The sequence below is a fragment of the Hyperoodon ampullatus genome, assembly GCF_949752795.1.
Source record: "Hyperoodon ampullatus genome assembly, chromosome: X".
Lineage (NCBI taxonomy): Eukaryota > Metazoa > Chordata > Mammalia > Artiodactyla > Ziphiidae > Hyperoodon > Hyperoodon ampullatus.
In genome coordinates, this window is record NC_136913.1 from 46,765,785 (window position 1) to 46,776,984 (window position 11,200).

Genomic DNA, 11,200 nt, shown 5'->3' on the forward strand with positions numbered 1-11,200 from the left:
TCTCATGTCATCTCCTCCCCACCGTCCTGGCCCCCTGCTCCAGGCATTAAATTCAGGCGCTTTATTTCTCCCTCTCTCAACGCATCTCCTATGGGACTCTTTGGACTCAAGCCCGCCAGTGCACCCCCTGTTCGAATCCAGCCGCTGGGCCGGGGAGCCTGCCTGTCCTAAACTCCCCTTTCAGTGTAGGGTCTCCTCCGACCTCCTCTATCCTTCTCTTAGGGCTCTGTCTCTGAGGGAATCTACCCCAGCAGCCCTCACTCCCCCACCCACCCCGACCTTATACTGCCTGGTAACCTGATGATTGCAGCCCCCCACTTCCTGAGAGATCCGGCCTCCTGCTGGGTCCCGCCCCCTCCCCCTGAAGAAGGCTCCCCGTCCCTCTCAGGCTGAGCTCTCTTCTCCTTGGGACCCCCAGCATGGCTGAGGGAAGCTACCGCAAAGAATCTGAAGGGTACAACGTTGAAGACATGGACGAGGGTAGTGATGAAGTCGGGGAGGAAGACATGGTTGAAGGCAACGACTATGAAGAATTTGGTGCTTTTGGAGGCTACGGAGCCCTCACCAGCTTTGACATCCGTATCCTCAGAGCCTTTGGGAGCTTGGGTCCAGGCTTTCGCATCTTAGCGGTGAGGCCCCTTGTCGGCCACCTGCTAGCCCTGGGCCTTCCCTCCTGCGACGTCAGGGAGGCTGGGAGGAGGGGGTGGGTGAAGGCTGGAGTTGAATGGGGAAGGACTGTCCAGCTTCACCAGACCTTCCCTCTCCTGCTGGGAGAAAGCGGGGTTTGGGAGGGTCCGGGGGCTGGCCGGGGGCTGGCCAGCACAGGGCGAGTGTGTACAGCTGTCTGCCTTGCCCTCCCCTCCCTGGTCTTGCAGAATGAGCCCTGGGAACTTGAAAACCCTATGCTGGCCAGGACTCTGCTGGAGGCATTTCGGATGGATCCAGAAACACTTGCCAACGAGCCGGCTGCCCGTGCTGCCAACGTAGCCCGGGCCGCCTCCTCTAACCAAGCTGCTCGGGCCGCTGCTGCTGCTGCCCGTGCCACCTACCATCAGGTGGTCGCTAACCACTCAGTGGCCACAGACCAGGGCTCAGGAGGCGATACCCAGCCCATGACATCCGCTGCCGAGGCTCAGGCAGCCACCCTTGAGACAAGCCTTGCTTCTCCGCACAGCTCCCAGACGCTAGTCAAGAGCGAGATGGCCACCCCAGGGGCTCCAGCAAGGTCCACGCAGCCCCAGACATCCTCCCGGGCCCAGGAGGCTGCTGCCGAGGGCCCTAGTACGGCCTGTGCTTTCTCCCAGGCCCCGCGTGCCAGTGAGATGGATGCCCCCCGGCCCAAAACAGCCTTCCTGGGTCAGAACGATGTCTTTGATTTCACCCAGCCGGCAGGTGTCAGTGGCATGGCCTTCCCACGCCCCAAGAGACCTGCCCCGGCCCAAGAGGCTGCCACAGAGGGCCCCAGTGCTGCCTCCGGGGGGCCCCAGGCAGCCTCTGCCGGGGAGGGGGCAGCCACCCGGCCAAAGACGACCAAGTCTGGGAAGGCTCTCGCCAAGACTCGGTGGGTGGAGCCTCAGAATGTTGTGGCAGCAGCTGCTGCCAAGGCCAAGATGGCCACGAGCATCCCTGAGCCTGAGGGTGCAGCTGCCACCTCTCAGCAGAGTGCGGAGCCCTGGGCCAGGATGGGAGGCAAGAGGACAAAGAAGGTGAGACCTGCGTGCTGCCTCCAGCCCCCCTTGCTCCCCTGCTTTCTGTGCCCTCGCCTCTCCCTGCCTCCTCCTCTCCCTCCCCGCATCCCCTCCCCTCCCCTCCCCTCCCCTCCCCTCTCCTTCCCTCCCCTCTGCTCTCAGCTTGTGCATGTTTCTCCAAGACAGGTTCACGTGCATGTTTTTACTCCACGTAGTCCCTACCCTCGGGCCTGGAGGGAGAAGCAGGTTGGCTCAGTGCCTGGCACTTAGTAAGCACTCGGCACGTGTCATCCGTTGTTCCTACTACCCTTACCTCCAAGTACGTGCTCTGGTTAAGATGTGTGCCAGGTGCTTTTGCACGGGCAGCCTGGTAGCCCTGAGTCTCTCCTCTGTCTAATGGTACAGTCCAAGCACCTGGATGACGAATATGAGAGCAGCGAGGAGGAGAGAGAGCCTCCTGCGGTCCCCCCGACCTGGAGGGCATCGCAGCCCCCACTGACGACTGTGCGGCCTCAGATGGCCCCTCGGCCCCCCATGGCCCTGAGGTCCCAGGTACCCTCAAGGCACGTACTGTGCTTGCCACCCCGCAATGTGACCCTTCTGCAAGAGAGGGTAAGAAGCCTGCCCTTCCCCCATCTCGCTTGTCTCCTCCCTTGCGGGGCTGTTCTTTGAGGTCGCCCACGCCTTGGTCTCCCCGTGTGCTCCCTCCTTCTCCAGGCAAATAAGTTGGTGAAATATCTGATGATTAAAGACTACAAGAAGATCCCCATCAAGCGCTCAGGTGGGCAACCTGTGCCCCCTCCCTGAGCTCTGCCCTTCCCCCCTCCCACAACCCTGCCCTGTGGGCCTCCCATCAGGTGCCCCCCCACACACAGAAGGCCTGGCTGATGGCCGCATTTGCACGGTGTGGGGTCCTGAGCGTGCTCCCTTCAGCAGGGCTGACAGAAAGGCTGCAGCTCTGTGGCCCCTGCTCAGCCTCGGTGCTTTGCCCACCCCTCCCCTCCTGCAGACATGCTGAAGGATGTCATCCGAGAATACGACGAACATTTCCCTGAGATCATTGAACGAGCGACGTACACTCTGGAAAAGGTGGGTGCGGGGCCGGGGGCAGCTCTGTGGAGCAGGGGCCGCAGGGAACCCTTGCCCCCTGCATCCCCTCGAGGCCCAAGGGCAGGACTACGTGCTCTGGAAGGAAGCCCTCCCCGGCCTCTCCACCTGGGAGCTTCCTCTGCCTGCCTCCTTCCCTCCTTCTTGCGCTTCGTGCTCTCTGAGTATCTGTGGTCTCCTGAGGTGGATGCCATTGTCTCAGCCAGCGTCAGTGCTCCCAGAGGGCACTTCCTCTGCGGCCCCTCTTCTTCCTCCTCCCCCAGGGCTTGGGGATCCCCGCCGAGGAAAAGTTCTAACGGGGAATTGAGTGACTGCCTGCAGGACACCCAGCATGGATGTTTGATCTCACATTCTGTTTTCTCCCCCATGTAGAAGTTTGGGATCCACCTGAAGGAAATCGACAAGGAAGAACACCTCTACATTCTTGTCTGCACACGGGATTCGTCAGCCCGCCTCCTGGGAAAGTGAGAGAGCACAGGAGGGTGGTGGCCTTCCTTGGTGGTGCCTCCCCGCTCCTCTCAGAGAAACAGGAATGTGGGGTTGGTGGGCCTAGCACGGCTCCCACCCAGGGTTAGCAGTGCTGAGCAGTTAAGGGCTGGCAGGGCCAGTAGCCTGGGCCGAGGATTTGCTGCTCTCCGGGTTTCGCCCCTGCCCACCCTTCCCCACCCCCATCTTCCTAGGAAAGCAAGCTCCTTGGTTGCCTCTCCCTGCTAAGGTCCTGGCCAGGGCTTGGCAGAGTGGGCCTCGGGAGGCGGACGGGGGTGTGGGGGTGCTCTCCAGTGGACTTGTGCTCCCGACACAATGCGCAAAGGCCAGGGAAGGTCCGGATGTGCCTCTGGACACAGGGTTGCCAACCGTTTGCTCCCTGCCTAACCCCATCCTCGGCAGAGCCCTGGGAGGAGGTGTTAGCATCCCCATTTGATGGATGAAGGGACTCAGTCTCAGGCCGAGGAATGAATTGTCTGGACCAGGTAGCGCAAGCCATACAGAGTGGGAGGAACTGCCCTGTAGCCCAGCAATCTGGGAGAGGCTAGTTGAGTGAGCCGGCTGTGGTCCCCCCGGGCAAATGGCTGCTGGACAGGCTCCCTCTTTCTACACCTTCAGGACCAAGGACACTCCCAGGCTGAGTCTCCTCTTGGTGATCCTGGGCGTCATCTTCATGAACGGCAACCGTGCCAGCGAGGGTGAGTGGCTGGGCCTGCAGCTGGGGGGTTGCCCGCCGTCTCACCTCCGTGTGCTAAACTCTTGTACCTCATCTCCCCTCGCAGCTGTCCTCTGGGAGGCACTACGCAAGATGGGACTGCGCCCCGGGTATGATTGGGGTCTCTCGGCTCCCACTCCTCAGTGTGTCTGTCCTTGGGCACAAGAGGCCCCGGGATTGCAGTGGCCTAGTGGTCTCTGCGGGGCGTGGCGTCCTGGACTAGGTAGAGCGCAAAGGGTCCCACCAGGGTGCGTGGGGAAACGGTCCTGAACTCTGAGCACCCCCTCTGCTCCGTGTGCCTTCCCTGTTCCCAGATGAGAACTAAGAGAAACCATCGGACCTGGGGGCTCCGTCAAACCCCTCCCTGGGGCATCGCTGACAAGTGGCCGTCTGGCCTCTGCTGCCGGCCCAGGCGTCCATGGGGACACCCCACAGGCTGGGAAGCTCTCAGTCCTGCTGGGAGTGCTCCGGCCCAGCCCGGGCACTGCCACTGTCTCTAGTCATGCGTTCCTTTCCTTGCACTCAGGGTGAGGCACCCATTCCTGGGCGATCTGAGGAAACTCATTACAGAGGACTTTGTGAAGCAGAAGTGAGTATCGACTGAGTTCACTTTGCCTCCCACTCAGGCCTTCCTCGTGTGCTGCTCTGGCTGAGGAAGCCATTCCCCAGCCCATGTCTTAACACCAGAGGGATGGGTGTCTGGTGTGAGTGTGGGGTGGGGGGGAATGTGAGTGTTGGGGGGAGGGCAATTCCAGGGAGGCTTGGGGAAAGGGAGCACATGCTGACTGCGAGCACCGGGTTGGGTGGAACAGCCCACATCTCGTTCGGCACCTGCCCTCTTGGCAGTGTCCCCGGCTTTACATCTCAGGAGCCTGGGGCTCAGAGAGTGGAAGCCTGACATGGCCCAGGCTGAGATAAGGCCCATTTGGGCCTGGAGCCCAGCCCCGCTGACCTTCTAGCCCAGGCCCACCCCATCCTCGGTGCTTGGAGATCTCGTGTGCCCTCACACAGGCCCATATGCATGTTCACCACCAACCCTTCCCGCCCCCCGCACCACACACACACACACACACACACACCCACACACCCACCCAGAGATGGTCGAGAGTATGCATGGAGTCCACTGCTGTTGGTTGACTGTTTCTTCCCGTACAGTCATTTTCTAGGGTGGACTGTCCCAGGGTTCAGCCACGCCACGGACGAGCCCCATGGTTGGGTGTACTCAGAGCAGGGGGCCTGAAGAAATGGCTCCTCTGTTTACAGCATACGCCACAGGAACCTGGGTTATTGTGACAAAGGGCACAAAACTCGTGGCCTTCCTATGAACAAATACCCTACACGTGCCCCCTGCACCTCCATATGCCTGCTGGGCAGGACCAGTGGCCTATGGGTGTGAGCACCTCAGTTTTGGAGGCAGTAACCCCTGGGAGTGAGTGTGGGAGTGAAGCAAGGGCTGCGGGGCCAGGGCAGGCCTCCTGCGGCAGCCAAGCTGCAGCCTCGGGGCTGGGAAGGGGCCACCTGGGAGCCACTGGTGCAGCAACAGGTCTGCCTGGCTGGAAGCAGAAGTTTATTTTCCTCTCTCATGCAGGTACCTGGAATACAAGAAGATCCCCAATAGCAGCCCACCTGAGTATGAGTTCCTCTGGGGCCTGCGCGCCCGCCACGAGACCAGCAAGATGAGGGTGCTGAGATTCATCGCCCAGGTAAGGCAGAGCCTGTGTTCTGGCTGGAGTTTCCCATACCTCGTTGGTTGGCTGAGGCCCAGAAAGGTTCCTAAGTCACTGACACAAGTTCACAGACGTAGTGAGTGGGTGGGGCGAAATCCCAGGTCTGGCACAGAATCATGGGAGCCCGATTCCAGTCGTGTGGGTTTCTATCATGACTTTGCAAAGCGCTCAGGAGGGCGTATGGCAGGAAGCAGGTGCTGAGCGAGGTGGGGTAGCTGTTCCGACGGCTGCTGTTCTTCCACCGCAGTATCAGAACCGAGACCCCCGGGAATGGAGGGCTCATTTCTTGGAGGCTGTGGATGATGCTTTCAAGACGATGGATGTGGATATGGCTGAGGAACATGCCAGGGCCCAGATGAGGGCCCAGATGAACATCGGGGAGGAAGCTCTGATTGGCCGGTGGAGCTGGGACGACATACAGGTCGAGCTCCTGACCTGGGATGAGGATGGAGATTTTGGCGACGCCTGGTCCAGGATCCCCTTCGCTTTCTGGGCCAGATACCATCAGTACATTCTGAACAGCAACCGTGCCAACAGGAGAGGCACCTGGAGGGCTGGCGTCAGCAGTGGCACCAATGGTGCGGCCAGCACCAGCATGCTCGATGGCCCCAGCACCAGCTCCACCATCCGGACCAGAAACGCCGCCAGAACCAGTGCCAGCTTCTTCTCCTGGATTCAGTAAGATTGGAGGTCATTAGATGAGACTCTGAAGGATGGGGTGTGGACGGACTGGGAGGAGTCAGGGGAAGGCCTGGGGTGTCGTGGAGGACGAGGAGAGCCTGACGGGACACTCAGTTTGTCCTTCCTGTCCCTCACGGTTCACCTGTACTGACCCTTGTGTTCTGGCCTTTGTGTCTCCCGGTTCCAGGCAGCGCTGAGGAGCTGCAGCAGTCCCCTGCCGAGCCAGAGTGCCTCCTCTGCCGCCTCCCCGACAGGGCACTCTAGGCAGCCGCTCCCCGGCTGTGGAAGACGGCATGACGCGCGCTCTGCCCTTCCTGCTTCCCTGTGTGCTTTTTGTCGTGCTGTCGTGTTTTGGGTATCAGTGTTGCATTAAAGTTGCAAAATCAGTCGGACGTCTTCTCCTTTTCCTGGGCAGGTGAGGCTCTGAGTGGCCGGTGGTCAGGCCCTCTGGGACAGGCGGGGGCCGCCTCTCCCTAAAAGGCAGGCGGGTGTGGCTGGGTCAGGCACTGGGAGGCGTGGAGATGCCAGCTGCGTGTGGAGGCCAAGAGTTTCCAGGGGCTCCGGTCCATACGGTTTCATGATTTCCTACACTGTGTGGCCCCGGTTAAATGCCAGTGGGGGTCCTCAGGAGAAGGGGTGGGGTGGAGGGCCGTGAGCTGGTGCCACCTTCCCTCCCACCAAGGGACGGGATCCACAGACATCCCCTAGGACCCACCTGCGCCGCATCTCTGGAGGCGCTGTCCTGGAATCCTTCCCTCATCATCCACACCATTTCAGGACCTCCTCCCTCAGACCGAGTCTTAAGGACAATGAGGTAGGCCTCACAGTGACACTCTCACCCCTCCAGCAGGTAGAAGGAGGAGCCATTACTGCCTCGAGAGCAGATTCAGTGAAAGAAAGCTGTAGGCAGACCTGGACAGCCCATTGCCAGTGACCATGACCCGAGGCCCTTTGGGAGGCTCCGGGGCTCTTCTCCATGGAAGCAGGGCTCTCCCGGCGAGGCCAAGGCCAGCCTAGGTCTCTGTGTCTTTAAAGGCTGCGTGATCCCTGCAGGGGCGGAGGCTAGAACTTTCATTCCCCAGGTGCACGACAGTGAGGGCAGAGACACTTTGGAACCCTGGGAAGGACTCCGTAGCAGGAAGGGGCCGTCAGGGGCTTTTCTGGGTCCCCCAGTGACGTCCACAGCTTGGAGGACAAGGCTCCAGGTTAAAAGGAAAGAGAAAGTAGTGTAAGGACCCCAGCCCGCCCAACCCCCCTACCCCCCGCTTGCCTCTTTGCCCCAAGAAGTGGTCTCGCTCCCTCAGCCAGACGCAGATCCTGACCCAGACTCAGCTACATCATTTGCCAGAGCCAGTGGAAGACAAACTGCGGTCACCTGGCTCAAAATGTAGTAACGATTGCAAGAGAGCATCAGCAGAGCACTGAACCCCTAGTGCAGACCTGCTGAGGCACAGCCAGGGCCGCACCCCCAGGAAGCAGGCTCTGTATGGACCCTCCTCCCCTAAAGACAGGCTTCACACGGGTTTCTGCCTTATTTATTGCTGCTTTGATTTCTGCCTCCCTGGCTGCGGGCTTGATGCCTGGCCTTGTGGACACTCTGTGATTCCGACAGAGATTCAGGCCACTTCCGGGTGCAGGTTTCCCGGTTGACGGCCCGGGATTTGGGAACCCAGCCCTGGCAGGATGAATGACCCTGGAACGTTTCTGGCTCCCTTGCCTTGGCACCTCCCAGGACCCTGCTGTGCACGCAGTAGGCACCTGCCTTGTCATGGACAACGGTGGGGTACTCACTCACCACAAGCCACAGGGATGAGCTGGAGCACTGTGTGCAGAGGGCACCTGAGATAAGGCAGCTCATCTAGAAAGGAGGAGAGAGCAGCCCTCAGAGACAGGGCGCTGGGGAAGGCACCACCTCCCCGGGCCTCCAGGCTTGCAGCACTCTCCCCTTCCACCCCCTTCCCCATGGTTGTCTTCACCTGGGCCCTGCTCCCCCACACTGTGCAGGGAGCAGTGCTGAGAGCAGGGTGGGAAGGGATGAAGGAGGGCCCTGGAGATCGCAGACAGACCCTGCGTCCCCCAGAAACCTGCCCCTGGAAGGGGTCTGAATCTCTGAGGATGGTCACCTCGGAGGCGGCCGACCTCCTCACCCACAGGGCAAACGTGAGACCAAGGCAGGCCTCCCTCCCGGCCACAACCTCAGCCCTTCCACGGGCTCCCCACCACAAAGGCCCACAACAGGTCTCAGCAAGTGTTTTCTGAGGCCCTACTATGCGCCGGGGCCATGGCTGAGGTGTGTGTGCACCTTGGCAGCTCCCGCAGCGTTCTCCCCAGCCCAGGCCTGTGCCCTGTGACTCCTGGAACACTTGTTGACGGACAAGCACTCACCGATTCACTTGTTTCCAGTTACTGACCATTATGTATAAAGTCGTTCTGAATATTCGCATGCCACTACTCGTATGGCCTTGACGTCATTCACCAGACAGCTCTGATGGGAGGTGATGATCAGGCCCATTCCGTGGATGAGGACACTGAGGCTCTGAGAAGGAAGACACTTGTCCCACATCCCACAGCCAGGAAGGGGGCAGTGCTGGGACTCGAGCCCAGGACGCTTTGAGGCCAAATGTGTGCTCTGCCCACTGCAGTCTGCTGCCAGTGCCTTCGAGGGATTCACAGTGTCGTGGGGTGAGACCCGCAACTCTCACCCCTCTCTGCAGACACCCACCCTCCTGACCACCCGGGCCACCCACACAGCTCCCCATCTCCCTTCACTGAGCCAGCACCCCACCCTTCACGGCCTCCCTGCCCGTGAGGTTCATCATCGTGGGCCTTTAAGACCTGCCACTGCCCACCCAGCCTCCTGACACATCCTCACTCCTGTGTCCTGGAGAAGCCAACGCTTCAGCACCCTCATCAGAAATGGACTCGCACACCTGAGGGTGACACAACAGTCCATTTCCAGGCCAGCTGCCCTAGTATGGGGTTCAGCAAATACATGCAATTTATTTTGAAATGGGTGACCTACCCACGGGTTACAAAGTTCAAGAAGTGAACTGGGGTGCACACAGCCAATGACTACATGAAAGAAGAAAACTATAAAGACTGGATACAAAGAGTTGATGAGGGTGTGAAGCAAATGAACTCCCCTACACTGTCCATAGAAGTCTTCATTTGCAGGAGGCCTCCGGAAAACATGAGGGATTAGAACATGTGACTACTTCAAGCAGCCTGGACGGACGAGACATCAGAGATCAGGTCTAGGCAAATGTGAGCCTTCTGAAAGCAGGGAGGGAAGATGTGGGAAGATGTAGCTTCACTATGAGCAGCGCACTGCTTTTAGCCAGGAATCTGAGAGAGCTGAGAGCCAGATAATCATGGGCCTTTCGGGAAGGCAGCAGCTACAAATGATCTTTAGCTTGTCTCTGAAGCTCTCTAGGACACTGAGGCGTCCCAGCACCCAGAATCAGGACACAGAGGAGGAGCCCTGGGATCAGGCCACCCTCACAAATCTCCTCCTCTTGCTTCCTTTCCCAACACGCTGGGGGGGGAGGGCGCCAAGCACAAGGTTCGGAGGCAGGAGGGACAAGGGCAAGGGCATGAATCAATGCAGAAGGGCTTTCACGATGTCCAGCCTCAGCTGTAGTTTCACATTCTTGTCCGAAGCACGCTTTGTCCTTCTGTGTGTGGCCGGGTTTCGGAGGCCTGCAGAGGCTGGCGAGACTCCCCTGCTTGCTGCCCACAAGGAAAACATTGCAATGCCTGATAAAGCCCTGAATATTTTCCTGATCAGAGGTCCACGTTTTGGGTGTTCGCTCATTTGCAAACTGAGTTCCTCCAAATCAAACTAATAGTCAAGGTTTCTCTTCATAGTGGGGTTTCACTGGCCAACAAAACTGTATCCATTTAAGTGTACAGTTCCATGGACTTTGACAAATGCTACCATCCACGTAACCACCACCTCAGTCAAGAAAGAGAACATTTCCCATCACCTAATAAAGTTCCGTTGTGCCCCATCCCAGTTAATCCATACCATCCACATCCAGCCTTAGGCAACCACTGATCTCCTCTCTATATTGCTTATAGGTTAGAATGCTGCTTACGAGAGCCTGTTATACACATAAATATGCAATATGTAACCTTTTGTGTCTGCCTATTTTTCCCTCTGCTTCAATGCTTTGGAAATTCATACATGCTGTGGCACATATCAGTAGACTAAATTAAAATTGTTCCAATTCACAAGCTGATTGTCTCTGTTGAAATCACACAAATACACCAAAATCTCCTAGAATGGGTAGGTGAATTTACCCAGAGTGCAAGATACAAGATTACAGCACAAAATCAATCATATTTCTATATACTAGTAAAACAGCATTGGGAGAAATGAAACTTAAGAGAGGAATACCATGTACCACTCACAAATGAGGGTGATTCTTAGTTGTGGATCTAACAAGTGACACATAGTATTTGCATTCTGTAAACTGCAAAACACTGCGGAAAGAAATGAAAGAAGACCTAAATAAATGGAGGAACATACCATGATCATGGATTGGAATATTGACCATAGAAAAGATGTCAGTTCCCCCTAAATTTATCTATAGGTTTAGTGCAATTCCAATGTAAATCCCAGCAGCACGTTTTCGTTTTGTAGGTATAAACAAGCTGATTCTAAAGCCTGTACAGAAAGTAAAAGAAACTAAAATAGCCAAAACAACTGTGACAAGAAGCATAAAATTGGAGTCACATTGAAAACTTATAAAACTACAGTAAACAAAAGTCAGTGTGACAATGGTGAAGCAACA

The 11,200-nt window shown here is 57.9% G+C and overlaps 1 protein-coding gene across 1 annotated transcript; it reads left to right on the top strand.

Annotated features, from left to right (window-relative positions):
* Positions 1-419: 419 nt before the first annotated feature.
* On the top strand, positions 420-6,682 carry LOC307069142 (melanoma-associated antigen D4; the record flags this gene model as incomplete). The annotated part of the gene is made up of 12 exons (XM_079727303.1): positions 420-629; positions 876-1,706; positions 2,094-2,300; positions 2,406-2,469; positions 2,698-2,777; positions 3,168-3,259; positions 3,900-3,979; positions 4,064-4,106; positions 4,523-4,585; positions 5,585-5,699; positions 5,971-6,413; positions 6,592-6,682. 11 exons carry the CDS (start codon positions 420-422, stop codon positions 6,403-6,405), a joined length of 2,220 nt encoding a protein of 739 aa, XP_079583429.1. The 3' UTR covers positions 6,406-6,413; positions 6,592-6,682.
* Positions 6,683-11,200: the final 4,518 nt, after the last annotated feature.